We start from the raw sequence: 18941 nt of genomic DNA, 5'->3' as shown, positions 1-18941 counted from the left end.
CCCCCTGCCCCCCGCCATCAGCCCCCTGCCCCCAGCCATCAGCCCCAGCCCCCAGCCCCCCGCCATCAGCCCCCAGCCGTGTTCGCTTCCGCGTTCTCCCCTCAAGCCCCGCCCCTCTGATGTAATCTCATTCATTCCCCGCCTTCCCGTAAGCACCGCCCCTCTGGTCTATCCCTGATTTCCATTGGCTTCTCCGCGCGGACAAGACCCGCCCATCTAGGGGAACTCTCTGGCTCTCATTGGCTCATTCCCTGTCCGTCCACAAGCCCCGCCCTCTCCGCCTGCGCCTCATGCTGCTGCGGGCCGCCGTCGCCGCCTCTTTGCGCGTGGTGTTGCCCGGCGTGTCGATCCGCTGCTTGGGTGTGTCGGGCCCGGGCCTCCTGCAGCCGCAGCCCCCGAGGAGACAGAAGCAGCAGCAGCTGCCGTGGTGGCAGCGCCAGGCTACCGGCATGGACGGGGACGCGAGCACCGTGGAGCAGGCGCTGGCGCCGCTGCGGCAGGCGGTGCGGGAGCAGGTGGGAGTGGCCGGGGTCCGGGGTCCGGGGTCCGGGGTCCTGGGGGAGAGGCCGAGCTGACGGGTCCGGCACCGGGAGGGAGAGTGATCGGGTGGGAAGAGGGCCTTGGGACAGAGCTAGGCTGCAGTGAGGGACCAGGCCTGGGCCCCGCTGCACCGCTGTGCTCGGATTATATTAATATAATGTTTTATTATGGTTACTTGTACCGAGAGAGAGTGGAAAGACTTGCTTTGCTTGCCATCCGTGCAACTCATTGCATCAGTCTGTTTAATTTCCGTTTGTTTCTGTAGCCTGCTCTTATTTCTCAATCTGCTGGAAGAGCTCAGTTGTCCCATGCGGCATCTGTCTTGGAGACGGGTGTGGGAGGAAAGGAATTGATTCATTGACATTTCGGCTTCAGGCCGTGTTAGTTCCTTTACCTTCCCGATTCAGAGTGCCTCCAGTAGATCGTAGCTCCAGATTCCAGCATCTGCAGCCTCCATCAAAGTTGCTGGTGAACGCAGCAGGCCAGGCAGCATCTCTAGGAAGAGGTACAGTCGACGTTTCAGGCTGAGACCCTTCGTCAGGACTAACTGAAAGAAGAGACAGTAAGAGATCTCTTACTAGCTCTTCCTGATGAAGGGTCTCGGCCTGAAACGTCGACTGTACCTCCTCCTAGAGATGCTGCGTTCACCAGCAACTTTGATGTGTGTTGCTACAGTGAGTGAAGCTCCTTTTCTCTTAAAGTGTAGTATTAAACTGGGTGGCGGATTTGTGTGTAAGTGTGACAGCGACCAGGTAATCTGCTCTGGTGATGGTGACTGACGTATAAATAGAATAACTATTCAAAATACATTTTGTTATCAAAGTACATATGTCACCATATAGTACTTGGCAATTCAATTTTGTGCAGGTATTGACAATGGAACCAATAAATACACTGGAAAATTACAAAGGCTGACAAACAAGCAGTGTGCAAAAGAAGGTAACCTGTAAATACAAATGACAATTAAATGGGTGATATTGTGAATGTGAGTCTGCTGGTTGTGGAATCAGTTCCGTGTTGAGATGAGTGAAGTTATCCACACTGGTTCAGGTTGTAGGTTAATAACTGTTCTTGAACCTGGTGGTGTGAGACCCAAGGCGGGCCCGAGGGTTGGAAGTTCCTTTGAATAAGTGCTGTGGCATTTTATTCTATCTGTCAGGAAGCTTGGAGCACTTTTAGTGGACACTCAGTTTGGCCAGCCTGTTTAATACTTCACCTGAAAGGAGGAAGACGGAGAGGCTTCAGTAAAGATTCGGAGCTCGATTTCCTTGAACGGAGTTAGAAGGCTGTAGGTTTGAGAGCACTGAACAGAGCTAGTGTCTGATTCTTTGGGCCTTTATTTTTATTTAGAGATGCACTGTGGAATAGGCTCTTTCAGCCCTTCCAGCCACGCCACACAGCAGCCCCCGATTTTGTCCTAACCCCTTTGCAGGACTGTTTACAATGACCAGTGACCTGGTATGCCTTCAGAAAGCGAAGCACTGGGAGGAAACCCACACATACCACAGGGAGATAGATCATACAGAGACCCCTTACAGAGGATGGCTGAATTATACTCCAAACTCTGACCCGTAATAGTGTCGCCTTATCGGCTACACTACTGCGGTGTAGATGAAAGATTCTGTTTTTAGAAAGATTAGCTATCAGATACACTACCATGGTGTAGAAAGTAAGTGTTTTTTTTTAAGAAAGATTAGCTTTATTATCACATGTACAGTGAAATGCATTGTTTGCATCAAATCAATTGGTTGAGGATTGTACTGAGCTCATGTTGCACGTTGTCCTGGTGCCAACGTAGCACGTCACAACTTATGAGCCCTAACCTGTGTGTTTTGGAAGCCCCCACAGTCACGGGGAAAACTTACAAACTGCTTACAGACGGTCAGAAATTGAATCTTAGCGCTGGTGCCTTGAAGTATTGTTCAAGCCGCTGCATTGTTACTAATTTAGATTGTGATTTATATAGACGTGTTGAGGACATGATAGGTTTGAAGTAAGACGATTTGATATATCAGCAGGGTCATAAACACAAGAGATAATCTGCAGATGCTGGAAATCCTGAACAACACACACAAAATGCGGGAGGAACTCAGCAGGCCAGGCAGCGTCTATGGGAATGAATAGAGAGCAGACGTTTCAGGCCGGGATCCCTCGTTAGGATTGGGAAGGAAGGGGGAAGACTCCTGAATAAGGTGGTGGGGTGAGGGAATGGAGTACAGCCTGGCTGGTGGGGGAACGGGGGTGGTGTATGAAGGTGGGGCCAGGTGAGGGGGGAAGGGGGAGAAACTCGGAGGAAATAGGCGGAGGAGGAGGAATCAGATGGAGCGGAGAGAAGACCATGGAAGAGAGAGGGGTATGGTTGGAAGTGAATGAAGAAGACTCCATAATCTGTGGAGCTGTAATTCCTGGCGTTCAAGTCCATCCTCAGGATTGCTAGCTACTCGATGTGATTAATGTGTCAAGGCTGTTTTCAGATGCCTCCCTTGAGAGGAGGCCTGTGCCTGAGGGCTGTACTGTAGCTGGTATGCTCCCTCTGCATCCTGTGTGCCTGTGAGTGAGTGCGGTTTCAGCAGCCTGCCGACGACAGTGCAGCTCCCGAGATCCCGCCTCTGCCACGTTTCTGAGCTGCAGCCTGACTCTGCTGCAGTTAGAGCACGGCTCCATTACAAGCTTCAGAATCCAGAAGTATGTGAAATGTATTTTGTGACAGCAGTACATTACAATACATAATACAAAACTACAAATTGTAATAAGTATGTGTGTAACAGTATGTGTAATGCAAGAAAAGGATTTGTGTATAGGGATGTGTGTGTGAGTATGTATAATGAGGCAGTGTACGTGGGTTGAATGTCCATTCAGAAATCTGATGGCAGAAGGGAAGAAGCCGTTCCTAAAATATTGAGTGACTTCAGGCTCCTGTACTACCGTGATGGTAGCAATGAGAACATTGCTTGTCCTGATTGATGGGGGTCCTCAAAGTTCGAGAAGTTCAAAGTATAATTTATTATCAGGAGTAAATACGTGTTACCACATACAACCCTGAGATCTTTTTCTGCGGGCATACTTAGCAAATCTATAAAACAGTAACTGTTAATCAATGGACAGAAAACTGCAAATGCAGATAAAAATGAATAACCAGCATGAAATAACAAGTTAAGAGTCCTTAAATGAATGTAGTTATCCCCCTTTATTCAAGAGTCTGCTGGTTGGGGGGTAGTAACTGTTCTTGAACCTGGTGGTGAGAGTCCTGAGGCTCCTGTACTGTACCTGCTACATTATGTGAGAAAAGAGCACAGCCTGGGTGGTGAGGATCTTCGATGGATGCTGCTGTTTCGCAGAAGCCTTTCTGTGAAGGGTTTTTACCCGTGATGTACTGGGCCAAGTACACTACTTTTTGCAGGATTTTCAGCTTGGAGGCGTTGTGTTCCCATACCAGGCTGTAATGGAGCGGGTCAGCACACTTCCCACCACACACCTATGGACGTTTGCTAAGGGTTTTGATGACATGCTGAATATCTGCAGACACCTGAGGAAGCAGAGGCGCTATTCTGCTTTCTTTGCAGTTATATTTATATGATGGATGCTGTCTTTTTGGGGCATGGCCTTCTGAAGGTGTCCTCGATGCTGGGGAGGCTGGTGCCCACGATGGAGCTGGCTGAGTTTACAACTTTCTGCAGCTTTTTTACTGATCCTTGGCAGGGGCCTCTCTGTACCAGGCAGTGATGCAATCAGTTACAGTGCTTTGCATGGTATATCTGTACAAGTCTTTGAGCATCTTTGGTGGCATAACAAATCTCCTCAAACTCCTAATGATGTGTAGTGGCTGTTGTCACTTTGAAATTGCATCGATCTGTTTAGTGCAAGACACAGCCTGAGAGATGTTGGCACCCAGGAATTATTAGGAGTTTCTGCTTCCTGATCCCACCTGAATAACTGCCCTCTGTAATCACAGGCAAAGTTCCCTCTATTTCTTTCCAGTTGTCTGGACCAACCGTTGCTGTAAACAGGAGATTTTTACGTGGTCTGAAAACTGCGCCGCACTTTAATAAACCATCGTGTAAAAGGTTTCAGCTGCGCGACAACAAAGGCTGTGTACATGGGAGCACTTCAGTTACTGTGCGGCTGTGCGCCTGTGTAGCTTAGAGGGAACGGTGATCACCGGGTAGATCTTTGATCCGGACAGTGGAAAAAGAATGAAAGAATGTAGATTTATTCAGCTCCTTTCATAACTTTGATGCCTCGATGTCAAAAGTGCAGTCAGTGTAGGGAATGCAGGAGCTAATTTATGTAGACTGTCTACACTTCTCACTGCCTCAGTAGAACAGTTGGCATCACCCACACCAGACATTCTCTCTTCTGCCCTCTCCCAGTTGGCATAAGATGACAGCCTGTGCCGCCTGTCTCAAGGATGGCGTCCACCCCACTGTTATAAACCATTTAAATGGTTCCCCACTACAGGTTTCCCCCGCCATCCGAAGGTAGAGCGTTCCTATGAAACAGTTCGTAAGCCGGAATGTTGTAAAGTGAAGAAGCAATTACCATTAATTTATATGGGAAAAATTTGTGAGTGTTCGCAGACCCAAAAAATAACCTATCAGCTCATGCCAAATAACACATAAAACCTAAAATAACAGTAACATATAGTAAAAGCAGGAATGATATGATAAATACACAACCTATATAAAGTAGAAATACTTTTCCACAATCATTGCTGCACTGTTCTCTGTAGTGAAAATCTCACGTGGAGAATACAGGGGTACAGCGGTAGCCGGGAGGCATCCAGCACATCTTTAAGAAAAAAGCCGAAATAAACAAGCTAGCTAATTAATTAATCGCCTCTGATCTGGGCCAACATTTACACGTTGGGCAGCACCTAATTAATTAGCTTGTTCATTTTGGCTTTTTTTCTTAAAGATGTGCTGGGTGTGTCCCGGCTACCGCTGCATTCTCTGCGAATCAGTATCTGTCCGCGATCTGATTATACTGAGGCAGCGCAGATTGCTGGTTGTGGGCGACACTTGGCATCGTCCTTGCCTGGAGGAGGTGGTTACTAGCAAATTGGCTGCTACAATTTTCCCATTTTGTTCTGCGTTTCCCAAAAGAAGTTATAAAATGGAGCAACACACATCAAAGTTGCTGGTGAACGCAGCAGGCCAGGCAGCATCTCTGGGAAGAGGTACAGTCGACATTTCAGGCCGAGACCCTTCGTCAGGACTGAGCATTGTGGTGTCTGAAGTTGGACTTCCTGGAGCCGTGAAAGTGAAGCCTTTGGAGTGGAACTTTTGCTTGAGGACAGTTTGTTCAACACACGGGCTTTTTATTCATCTCACTGTTCAGGGTCTTTTTCCTTCTCTTCTTTATACCTGTCAGCTATGTGGAGTTGACAGGCAGGATGTGGGAAGGCAGGGAGATCAACTGCGAGAAGTGCATCCAGCTGCAGCTTCTAACAAACCGCGTTAAGGAGTTGGAGCTGGAACCGGATGAACTCCGGATCATTTGGGAGGCTGAAGGGGGCGATAGGACCTATAAAGAGGTCGTTATGCCCAGGGTACAGGTCCCAGTAAGGAAGGGGAAAGGGGTTAAGGAGCTGGTGAAGAGTACCCCTGTGGCTACCCCCCTCAACAACAGGTAGATCACGTTGGATACTGTTTAGGGGGTGCGATGGTTGACCTAACAGAGGAAAGTCACAGCGGTCAGGTCTCTGGCACTGAGTCTGCCTCTGTGACTCAGAAGGGAAAGGGGTGGGGGATTTGTTAGGGGAACGGACAGGAGCTCCTCTGGGTGAGAATGAGATTCCCAGATGGTATGTTGCTAGGGTCTGGGATATCTTGTAGATAGAGTCCTCGGCATTCTTAAGTGGGAGATTGATCAGCCGGAAGTCATGGTCCATGTAGGTACCAATGATATGTGTAGGAAGAGTGATGAGGTTCTGCATGGGGAGTTCAGGGAGTTAGGTGCTAAGTTAAAGGCAGAACCTGCAGGATTGTGATATCAGGATTGCCACCCATGCGATGTGCTAGTGAGGCCAGAACTAGGAAGATTATACAGTTTAATACGTGACCAAGGAGTTGGTATGGGGGGGGGGGGCATAAGATTTTTGGATCATTGGGCTCTCTTCCAGGGAAGGTGGGACATGTACAAAAGGAACGGTTTGCACCTGAACTGGAGGGGGACTAATATCCTAGTGGGGAGATTTGTTAATGTATGGTGGGGTTTGACCTAGAGTTGGAGGGAGGTAGGAACTATAGTGTCAGAACAGTTGGTGGAGAGATTGTGTAGGCTGATGTTGGTAAAACCTCAGGACAAGTTGGAAATCAAAAGGTTGAGCATGGTGTGACAAAATCAAAAAGCGTGAATACAAAACTGAAGGTGTTGTATCTGAATGCGTACAGGATACAGAATGAGGTAGGTGAACTTGCAGCACAGTTGCAGATTAGCAGGTATGATGTTGTAGGTATCACTGAATTGTGACTGAAAGATTATAGCTGGGAACTTAATGTCCAAGGATACACATTGTATCGAAAGGATAGGCAAGAAGGTGGCATTGCTCGGTTAAGAAATGAAATTAAATCATTAGAAAGAGGGGACATGGGGTTGGTAGGTGTTGAATCACTGTAGATAGAGCTGATGACCTGCAAGGGTAAAAAGAAACTGATGACACAACCATGGCTAACAAGAAGTCAAAGCCACGATAAAAGCCAAAATAGAGGGCATATAATAGAGCAAAAATTAGTGGGAAGCTTTTAAAAACCGACAGAAGGCAACTAAAAAGGCCATTAAGAAGGTAAAGAAGAATAAGGTGTGACCTCATTGAAACCTATTGAATGGTGAAAGGTCTTGATAGAGTGGATGTGGAGAGGATGTTTCATATGGTGGGAGAGTCTAAGACCAGAGGACACAGCCTCAGAATAGAGGGGTGTACTTTTAGAACGGAGATGAGGAGGAATTTCTTTAGCCAGAGAATGGTGAATCTTTGGAATTCTTTGCCACAGGCAGCTGTGGAGGCAAAGTCTGTTTGTATATTTAATGCAGAGATTGATAGATTCTTGGTTGGTCAGAGCATGAAGGGATACGGGGAGAAGGCAGGAGATGGGGATGAGGAAAATTGGATCAACAATGATGAAATGGTGGAGCGGCCTATATGTTATGGTCTTGTGGTAAGATCCGCTCCAAGTGAATTCGACCTACTCACTTGATACCCCTTCAATTACCTGTGTCAATGTCCTGTGATTAGCGTAGGGTTAAATCGGTGGGTTACCGTGTAGTGCGGCTCGTTGGGCAGTAAGGGCCTGTTCTGTGCTGTAACTCCAAATAACCTAAAAAACCAAACACCTTCATTCCAGGGAAAACTCTCCCAGCCTCCTTTGCCTGGTCTGAGCAACATTGCTGTGATTAAGAAAATTAAGCGTCTTTTCTAGCTTAAAAGGCGATGGCCTCAGAAGGTGGCTTCCATCATTAAGGACCCCCATCACCCAGGATGTGCCCTCTTATTGCTGCCATCAAGGAGGTGGACAGGAGCCTGAAGACACACTCAACTTTTCAGGAACAGCCTTTCCCGCTCTGCCATCAGATTTCTGAATGGACAATGAACCCATGTGCACTACCTCACTATTTTTGCCATTCTTTTGCACTACTTGCTTAATTTAAATTTTTAATGTATTTCTTACTGTGGCTTAGAGTTTTTAAATAGTGTATTCGAGTGTACTGCTGCCACAAAACAACAAATGTCAATGATATTAAACCTGATTCTGATTAATCACATTCTTCCCATAGCATAGTAACCAGAACTGCACACAGTACTGTGTTCCCTGTCCTGCAGTTGTACAAATGAACTCTAGACCGAGACTGGGCACATGGGGTATATTGCTTCTGAAGTTTGATGTGAGCCCTTTTTACTGGAAAAGCTCACTACTCGCTGGAATTCAGAAGAAAGAGAGGAGATCTTATAGAAACGTATAAAATTATGAAAGGGATAGATAAGATAGAGGTGGGAAAGTTGCTTCCACTGGTAGATTAGACTAGAACTAAAGAACATAGCCTCAAGGTTTGGGGAAGTAGATTTAGGACGGAGTTGAGGAGGAGCTGCTTTTATCGTGAATCTGTGGAACTCTGTGCCCAATGAAGCAGTGGAGGCTAGCTCAGTAAATATATATCAGGCAAGGTTGGATTTATTTTTGGATAGTAGGGAATTAAGGGTTATGGGGAAAAGGCAGGTAGGTGGAGATGAGTCCATGGTCAGATCAGCCATGATCTTATTGAATGGTAGAGCAGGTTCAATGGGCCAGATGGCCAACTCCTGCATCTACTTCTTGTGTTCTTATGCTTGGCTTTGGGACTATGTAACATCTCCAACGTGTCCTAATTCAGCTGTGCTGTGTTCCTTTCCAGGGAGAACTCGTTCGGAAGTTGAAAGCAGACAGCGCTCCACAGGTGGACGTTGATAAAGCAGTGGCAGAACTGAAGGCTCGGAAACGGACCTTGGAAGCCAAGGTGTGAGCTGCAGTCTATGACAGTGGCACGTGTCAGCTGTGGTCGTGTGATGCTCCGTAATATTTCTGACTCCACTATTCTCTCATTTCTCATCCCTCATCCGCTTGCTTCCTGGGGCAAGTACCTTGGAGCTAAAGTATCAATGTCTGTGAAGTCCCTAACTGCTCACAGCCTCTGAATCTCCTCAGCTGCCATTAACTGCAATCCTTTTACCGTGCTCCCTTGACCTCTATCCTGCCATTCTTGGGTTTGCATAGTCCCTGAGCTCCGTCGTTCCCTCCGTAAACAACCTTGGATGGGACATTCCCACGTTCCTCACTGCTGGTCATTGTTCTCCATTCGTGGTAGATGCTGATATTTTAACGGATTCTGAATAATGAAACAAAGGGTGTCGTTGGGGCCCATGCCCAGAGCACTCTATCAGTTCTGAACATTGGCACTGGGATGTGTGGTGGCTCTTTCAGGTCACCCCCAGTCCATCCTTGGCTGTTTACATCCTGTGAAGTGCGTGATTTGTGTTTCGATGTACATGTGGTCAATGAATCAGAATGCTGAACATAGAACGTAGTTTACGGGGATTACTGGATGTACGTTCTCATCGTACACTGGGGGTGACAGCATTGGGGGCTGGGAACTGGAGCCCTAAGTCAATAAGGGAAGGATCAGACCGGATAGGAAAAGTATTAAAAGGCAAAATCAAAATAACGGGTATGGTCCTGGACTTATTTCCTGGCATAATTTACATATTACTATTTAATTATTTATGGTTTTATTACTATTTATTATTTATGGTGCAACTGTAACGAAAACCAATTTCCCTTGGGATCAATAAAGTATGACTATGACTATAATAGGTTGGATAGTTTGAAGTGTGTATATTTTAATACTAGAAGTATTGTGGGCAAGGGTGAACTTAGAGCGTGGATCAGTACTTGGAACTACAGTGTCGTAGCTGTTACTGAAACTTGGTTGGGAAAGGGGAAAGACTGGGTTTTCAAAGTTTTTGGAAAAAGACTGAGAAGGAGGTAAAAGAGGGGGTGGGGTTACACTACTAATCGGGGGTAATATCATAGCTGCACTCAGGGGAGACATAATGGAGGGGTCAGACACTGATTCCTTTTGGGTGGAACTCAGGAATAGTCAGGGTGCAAACACACTGAGATTGTACTACAGACCCCGTATTTGTTACCGGGACGTCGACGAACAGATAGGGAATCAGGTTAAGGAAATGTGTGAAAATAATAGGGTTGTTGTCATGGGGGATTTCAACTTACTATTATAAACTTGGACCTCCTTGGTGTAAGGGGTTTAGATGGGGCTGAATTTAAGTGTATCCAAGTAAGCTGCTTATATCATGTGTACTGGACCTCTGCTGGGTAATGAGCCTGGCTAGGTGACTGACCTTTCAGTGGGTGAACAGTGACCACAACTCCTGATCTCTCAGGGTAATTATAGATAAGGATAGGTACGGTCCTTGTGGGAGAGTTTTAAATTGGAGTGCGGCAAATTTTGAAGGCATTCGGCAGGAACTAAGAAATGTGTGGTGGATGTTTAAATATCAATTGCACAGGGTTCAGGAAAGGTATGTTCTAGTTAGAAGGAAAGGTGGGAACGGAAAGGTAAGAGAACCTTGGATGTCTAGAGAGGTGATGAATTTAGTCAAGAAGAAGGAGAGAAAGCAAATAAAATTTGGAAGTTAGGATCAAATAAAGCACGTGAGAAGTATAAAGAAGCCAGAAAAGAACTGAAGGGAATTAGAAAAGCCAAGAAGGGCCGTGAAAAGTTATTGGCAGGTAGGATTAAGGTGAATCCCAAAGCTTTCTATATATACATCAAGATTAAAAAGATATCTAGGGAGAGAGTGGGACCACTCAAGGATAAAGTGGATGACATTTGCCTGGATGCGGAGAATGTGAGGTACTTTTCTTCAGTGTTTACCAAGGAAAAGGATATGGAGGACCAGGAGATCAGTGCTAAGTGTATAAATACATTAGTGCATTTAGAGGTCAAGGAGGAGAAAGTGTTGGGCCTTCTAAGGAATATTAAGGTGGATGTCCCCAGGGCCTGAAGGGATTTACCCCAGATTATTGAAGGAGGCAAGAGACTAGGTTGCTGGGCACTTGACCGGTATCTTTTGTGTCCTCTCTGAGCACAGGCAAAGTCCTAGAGGACTGGAAAGTGGCTGATGTTGTACCTCTATTTAAGAAGGGAACAAAGGAAGATCCTGGGAACTAGACCGGTGAGTCTCGTGTCAGCTGTAGGGAACTTGCTGGAGAAAACATAGGGATGGATGTATGAGCATTTGGACACTCATGGCCTAATTAGAGTGAGCCTGAGTGGCTTTGTGCATGGCAGGTCATGCCTTTCCAATTTGGTTGAGTTTTTTGACGAGAGAGATCAATGAGGGTAGTGGATGTTGTCTACATGAATTTTAGTGATGCGTTTGATAAAGTCCCTCATGGGAGGCTAATCCAGAAGATTAAGATGCATTGGGTCTGTGGTGAATTGGCTGGTTGGATTCAGAACTGGCTTGCACATAGACTGAGGGCAGTGGTTGAAGGGACTTGTCGAGCTGGAGGTCTGTGATTAGTGGAGTTCCACAGGGATCTGTGCTGGGACCTCTGCTGTTGTGATGTTCTCAAGTGACCTGGATGAAAATGTAGATGGGTGGGTCAGTAAATTTGCAGATGATACCAAGATTGGTGGAGTGTTGATAGTCTAGAAGACTGGCAAAGAATACAGCACAATATAGACCAGTTGGAAATGTGCGCTGAGAAATGGCAGGTGGAGTTAAACCCAGATAAATGTAGGGTGTTGCACTTGGAAGGAGACAATACATGTTAAGGGCAAGATCCTTAACGGTGTTGCTGAGCAGAGAGATCTTGGGATCCAAGTTCATAGCTCCGTGAAAATAGCTGCACAGGTCGATAACGTGGTTAAGACGGCTTATGGAATACTTGATTTTATCTGTTGAGACATTGAGTTCAAAAGTCAGGAGGCTATGTTCAACTTTATAAAACTCTGGTTAAGCTGCATCTGGAGTATTGCGTATGGCTCTGGTTACTCCCATTATAGGAAGGATGTTGAAGTTTTAGCACATAAGAGTTCGCCAGGAGGTTCCCTGGTTTAATGGGCATGTGCTATCATGAGAGGCTGGATGAACTTGGGTCGTTTTCTATGGAGCGTCGGAAGCTGAGGGGAGATCTGATAGGAGTTTACAAGATTGAGAGGACAGAGTATCTGTTTCCCAGGGTAGAAATGTCTAATACCAGAGGGCATGGATTGAAGGTGAAGGGGTAGATTCAAGGGGCATGTGAGGGGTAAGTTTTTTCCTCAGTGGTGGATATCTGGACTGTGCTGCCTGGTATGGTGGTTGAGGTAAGTACATTAGAGGCTTTTAAGAGATGTTTGGTAAGGAAGATGGAGGGAAATGGACATGGTGTAGGTTGGAGGGATCAGTGTTTGGGTCTTCTGTGATTTGCTTTTCAGCTGGTTTGGCACAACTTTGTGGGCCAAATGGCCTGTTTCTGTGCTGTACTCTGCCTGTCTAGTCAGAATCAGGTTTAATGTCACTGGCATATGCTGTGAAATCTATTGCTTTGTAGCAGCAGTGCATTGCAATATATAATAAAAACTACAAATTTCAGTAAGTATACACAGTGCCGATAAAAAGTATTCACCCCACCCCTGGAAGTTTTCATGTTTTACAGCTTTGAATCACAGTGGGTTTAACTGGACTTCTTTTGACACTGATCAACAGAAAAAGACTTTTTTGTATCAAAGTGATAACTGATCTCTACAAAAATTATCTAAATTATAAATACAAAACACAAAATAATTGATTGTAAAACTATTCACCCCCCTTCAAGTCAGTATTTAGTAGATACACCTTTGGCAGCAATTACAGCCTTGAATCTGTGTGGATAGGTCTCTATCAGCTTTGCACATCTGGACACTGCAATTTTTCCCCATTCTTCTTTGCAAAACTGCTCAAGCTCGATCAGATTGCTTGGGGATCGTGAGTGAGCAGCCCTTTTCAAGTCCAGCCACAGGTTCTCAATTGGATTGAGGTCTGGGCTCTGACTTGGCCACTCCAGGACATTAACTTTGTTGTTTTTAAGCCATTCCTGTGTAGCTTTGACTTTGTTCTTGGGGCCATTGTCTTGCTGCAAAACAAATCTCCCAAGTCGTAGTTCTCTTGCAGACTGCATCCAGGATTTCCCTATATTTTATTGCATTCATTTAACCCTCTACCTTCACAAGCCTTCCAGGGTCTGCTGCAATGAAGCATCCCCACAGCATGATGCAGCCAACACCATGCTTCATGGTAGAGATGGTGTGTTTTTGATGATGTGTGGTGTTGGCTTATGTCAAACATAGCATTTATTCTGATGGCCAAAAAGCTTAATTTTGGTTTCATCAGACACTGGAACTTCCAGCTGACTTCAGAGTCTCTCACATGCCTTCTGGCAAATTCTAGCCGAGATGTCATGTTTTTTTTTCAACATTGGCTTTCTCTTTGCCACTCTCCCATTAAGCTGTGACTGGTGAAGCACCCGGGCAACAGTTGTATGTGCAGTCTCTCCCATCTCAGCCACTGAAGCTTGTAACTCCTTCAGAGTTGTCATAGGTCTTTTGGTGTCCTCCTTCACTAGTTCCCCTCTTGCACGGTCACTCATTTTTTGAGGACAGCCTGCTCCAGGCAGATTTACAACTGTGTCATATTTTCTCCATTTCTTGTTTGACTTAACTGTACTCAGAGGGGCATTCAGTGACTTGGAAATTTTCTTATATCCATCTCCTGTCTTGTGCTTTTCAATAACCTTTTCTTGGAGTTGCTTGGAGTGTTCTTTTGTCTTCAATGGTATAGTTTTTGCCAGGATACTGACTCACCAGCAGTTGAACCTTCCAGATACAGGTGTCTTTTTACAATGATCAATGGAAGCACCTTGACTGCACTTCTTGTAAACTCTAGACCTAGAGTCTTGTGCATGAAAATCTCAGGAGGTCAGCAGTTTGTGAGATACTTAAACCACCCTGTCTGTCACCAACAATCATTCCACAGCCAAAATCACTTGAATCTTCCCCATTCTGACGTTTGGTCTGAACAGCAACTGAATCTCTTGACATCAATGAGCAGTTGTACCTAATAAAGCGGCCACTCGGTGTATGTTCTCATTGTCTGTTATGTAGATTTCACTGCTGCTAAGATGGGGTAGTGCTGAGGCTCATGTGTTTGACCAGTTTTAATGAAAATGCTGCAGATGTCTGAGCAGGTTTCTGTTGTCTCCTTGTCTGCACAGGAGCTGTCTCTGCAACCCAAGGATGACATTGTTGACCGGGTGAAAATGGAGGACACACTGAAGAGACGGTTCTTCTATGATCAGGCTTTTTCCATCTATGGAGGTAGGAGAACTTTGGGCTTGTTTGGGGAAGTAGGCATTCATACCGTGACTTATTGTTTGGCAGGAAGTCCATGCTTGTACGGTAGACCTGCCCTTGGGTACTGTGTCCAGTGTGATACTGCATGTCTGTGTTCCACCTTCCCAACTGAGAGCTTAATAACAGGGTGGGAGAATGTCCCACTCCCCAGCTCAGATCTTCCACACTAGCAGTCTCCTTTCTGGCTGCAAGTGGTAATGTTTGTCAGTGCTTGTTTCTCAGATCCTCCTCCTGTCTTGCTGTCTGTTTTGTTTCTCCCAGACTCTCCTGTGTGTGTTAAGTGTTTGTGTCAGGACTGGTGTTTACTTTCCGCAGGGCAGTAGTGGACTGGTTTGGTTTTACAGAACAGTACAGGCCCTTCGGCCCATGATGTTGTGGAGAAACTGGGCAGGTCAGGGAGCATATGTTGAGGAAAAATAGGCAGTCAATACAGAAGGTTTTGACTTTCCTCCGAGAGGGCCACAACCTTACCGTGGTTTGGAGGTTTGCGAGCCTGAATGACCCGGCTCTTGGTAGGGTCATCCACGCCAGACAGGTCAAAAGGCCATACCACCCAACTTACAGCTTCAGCTCAGCGCTAACAGCCCTGAATACTCAAACAAAGCTGTTACAGAAACAGCAGTGATCTACATCTGTGTGTGACGGTATTCCTGAGTCTCCACCTGGGACTTGTACAACTGACAGTAGTGAAAACTGAGAGGAAGCTACTGACACGATGAAGGAAGCTCTGAACACATCCAGAACTGGCTGCCAGTGGTGTAATGGGCAGTAAGTGTTGGCTGCCCAGTCCCCCCCAACCCCCCAAACCCCCAAAAACCCTCTATGGCTCGATCCACTGATTTACTCCAGTCTGTTTTTCTCTCCAGATTCCAGCACCTGCAGTTGCTTGCATTTCACAATAAGAGCTGGAATTCCATTGAAGACAACGGAGCAGAATTAGGCCATTTGCCCCATCACATCTGCTCCACCATTCCATCATGGCTGTTGTATTTTCCTTTTCAACCTCATTCTCCTGCATCCCCCCCTCCCCCCATACTACTATGTCGACTCAGGCCCAGGGGGCCAGCGTCGGGCACATGCCTTACAAGGCACGAAACGAAAGACTATGTGGCACGCCACTCCTCACACAGACAGTAGGTGGCCATTGACTCACAAAGAGCTCGCCCGCCCTTTGACAGGTTTTGGTTTTAGTCCTGCTGGGTGCCTACACACCCTCCTCCCTGGTTAACCGAAGTGCACCGGGGTTGTGCCAGTTGAGTTGCCAACAACCCGACCCGAGACGGGTAGTACTGGGCAAGGCCCTGACCTGACAACATCCGCTAGGCTAATTAAGTGCCTATCAACCTCCACTTTACAATTAAAGGAAATGTATTATTGAAGTACGTATGTCATCATATACAACCCTGAGATTCATTTTCTTGTAGGCATTCACAGGAAAATAAGGAAATAAAAAAGAATTTATGAAAAACGATACATAAAGACAAATAACCACTGTGCAAAGGAAGACAAATTGTGTAAATAAAATGTATACCCAATATACAGTGCACTTCTGGCATATTATATAGAAGAGAGTGGATGACTTTGCCTCCACAGTTGTCTATAACAATGAATTCCACTCTGACTAAAAAAACTCCTCATTGTGTCTGTTATGTCTTTGTGGAGACATTGCATCCCATTTAGAGAATGGCAGAGACATCCCACTGAACCCACAGGAAAGGCCCCGTGGGTGGTGGGGTGGGTGCCTGTGTGGTGGGAGAGGGGCTCTGCAGCAAGTGCATCGGGTAACTCGTGTGCAACTCTGCCTTGGCCAGGGGTGAGTGGTCTGTACGACTTTGGTCCTGTTGGCTGTGCCCTGAAGAACAACACCCTGCAGATCTGGCGACAACACTTCATCCAGGAGGAGCAGATCCTGGAGATCGACTGCACCATGCTGACTCCTGAACTGGTCCTCAAGTAAGCCCCGGTGTCGTGGGTGTGCCGAGTTTCAGATGGGGAAAAGAATTCTCGCAATTTTTTTTAAAACAAGTATTCTATCTGGTTGTATCACCGTCTGGTACAGAGGAACCACTGCGCAGGATCGAAAAGCTACAGACGGTTGTAGACTTGGCCAGTGCCATCATGGGCACTAGCATCGCCGCCTTCAAAAACATCTTCAAAAGGCTCTGCCTTACGAAGGTGGTGTCCATCCGTCGTGAAGGACCCCGCCACCCAAGATGTAAACGCACTTTGCAATCCTAGTATGACCCAAGGGTGCCAAGCTAGTGTAGTGGTTAGCGTGATGCTGTTATAGCTCAGGGCTTTCTGGAGTTAACAGATCAGTTCTGGTCGCATTCTGCCTTCCCCGAGGAATCCGTGAGTTTTCCCCGGGGTTCTCCAGCTTTCTGCCGCAGTCCGGTTGGTAGGTTAATTGGTTGTTGTAAATTGTCCTGTGATTAGGTTAGGGTTGATCAGGGTTGTGGGGATGCTGGGGTGGTGTGGCTCGAGGGGCCAGTAACGATAACAATTTCACTGTTACTGCTCAATAAAAAATAAAGCACTGAGGGCAGAGGTACCCGGGTGCATGTGTCCAGAGGTCCCCGAAGGTAACAACACTGCTGGTGAGGTGATTAAGACAACGTAGGGGATAGTTGCAGCCATTAGCTGGGGCACAATGGAAGGCTCAGGAGGGGGGGGCACAGCTAGTTAAAATGTCAGACTACAATTGATTTGTGTTCATTTCCATATGGGAAGCTTCATTTTTACCATCAGAGAGCAGGTACAGGAGCCTGAAGACCCTTGCACACAATTCTTATTGTAATTTATAGTAATTCTTTATGTTCTGCACTGTACTGCTGCCACAGCACAACAGATTTCATGGCATACGTCAGTGATAATAAACCTGATTCTGATTATGGCAGGAGGTGGTGGGGCAGAGTGGATAAAGCTGTTGAGAAGTCTGGGGCCACCTTTCGGTCAGTCAGAATCAGCTTTATTACCACTAAAGTATTTTGTGAAATTTATTGTTTTGCAGCAGTAGTACAGCACAATACTTTTTTAAACTATAAATCACAATAAGAAATATATTAAAAATTGGTTCAAAAAGAGCAGGGTAGTGTTCATAGGCCATTCAGAAATCTGATGGTGGAGGGGAAGGTGCTATTCCTAAGATGGTAAGTATGTTACCTCAGGCTCCTATGACAGTAGTAATGAGGAGAGGGCAAATCTTGGTTGGTGAATGTCCATCATGATGAATGCCACCTTCATGAGGCATCCCCGTTTGATGATGCGCTCAAAGATGGGGGTACTGGTGCCCATGATGGAGCTGGCTGGTCTTACAGCCCTCTGCCGCTTTTCCTAATCCTGCATGTTGGCCACTCCATACCAGGCAGCGATGCAGCCGGTCAGAATGTTCTCCACAGTTCACTACAATGTGGCTGTGTTGGCCACATTGGCACCATTCAGATAAGCCATCCAGGTAAATGTGTAGAAAAGGTTACGAGCCAAACATGGCAGATGGGACTAGCTCACTGGGCAACGGTCTGCATGGACCCGTTGAGCTGAAGGGGCTGTTTCCAGGTATGGCTCTTACAAGATGCCACTCCAACCAACAACCGTTTGAAGCAAGCCATGGGTCCATAGTTGCCAGGGTTTGTGACACAGGCTTGGCTTAGATCACCCTGATGGGGAGGTGTTGGACCTTCATTTTTTAAGGGGACTATTGCAGCAGGATTGATAAGTAGTTTGGGACTTCCTTGAGATGTTTGGTGACATGAGAATGGCTGAGTTTTGGTGATTGGTATTGGCAGGGCATCTGGGCACGTGGACAAGTTTGCAGACTACATGGTGAAGGACCTGAAGAACGGGGAGTGCTTCCGTGCAGACCACCTGCTCAAAGGTAATGCTCGCTGTCTTGAGTTGGGGGGGGTGGGGTGGACCAAGAGGCACTCTCCCGGGGTAAGTGTGGTATGGAACCCTCTGCCTGAGGAAGAAGTGGATCAAAAACCCTACCCGATGCCTGGAGCACGAGGTGAGGAATAGGGCCAGTCCAAAGGGCTGTATTGGTTCAAGTGGCCTGTACCCTTCCTCCCACCCTCACTCCACCAAGAATGGGTTCAATGTCTCCTGTAACCTTTCTGGGAAAACTCGAACTCCTCACCCCTCCCAAATAAGGGTATACTCCTGATGGCCCAGTATTTACTTTTGTCCATTATTTCATAACATATGACATGGGAGCAGAATTAGGCCATACAGCCCGTTGAGTCATCTCTACCATTTGGTCAAGGCTGATTTATTTTCCCTCTCAACCCCATCCTGCCTTCTCCCTTTGATGCCTTTACTAATCAAGAATCTATTAACCTCTACTGTAGATAGACCCATGATTTAGCTTCCATAACTGCCTGTTTCAATGAATTCCACAGATTCACCACCATCTTGCTAAAGAAAATCCCTCATCTGTGTTCTAAATGGATGCCCCACTATTCTGAGGCTGT

General features: G+C 46.5%; 1 protein-coding gene across 1 annotated transcript in view; it reads left to right on the top strand.

Moving 5' to 3' along the window:
• The first annotated feature begins 260 nt into the window (after nucleotides 1-260).
• Nucleotides 261-18941, top strand: part of gars1 (glycyl-tRNA synthetase 1) — a 38019-nt gene continuing 19338 nt past the window's right edge. Inside the window, exons 1-5 of the mRNA XM_063042434.1 lie at nucleotides 261-515; nucleotides 8929-9030; nucleotides 14334-14436; nucleotides 16284-16425; nucleotides 18258-18346. Coding sequence (XP_062898504.1) covers nucleotides 291-515; nucleotides 8929-9030; nucleotides 14334-14436; nucleotides 16284-16425; nucleotides 18258-18346 — 661 coding nt within the window. The 5' untranslated portion in view covers nucleotides 261-290. The remainder of the gene's footprint in view (nucleotides 516-8928; nucleotides 9031-14333; nucleotides 14437-16283; nucleotides 16426-18257; nucleotides 18347-18941) is intronic.

Source organism: Mobula hypostoma, chromosome 3 (genome assembly GCF_963921235.1).
Source record: "Mobula hypostoma chromosome 3, sMobHyp1.1, whole genome shotgun sequence".
Classification (NCBI taxonomy): Eukaryota; Metazoa; Chordata; class Chondrichthyes; order Myliobatiformes; family Myliobatidae; genus Mobula; species Mobula hypostoma.
This window is presented reverse-complemented; position numbering and strand designations above follow the sequence as displayed.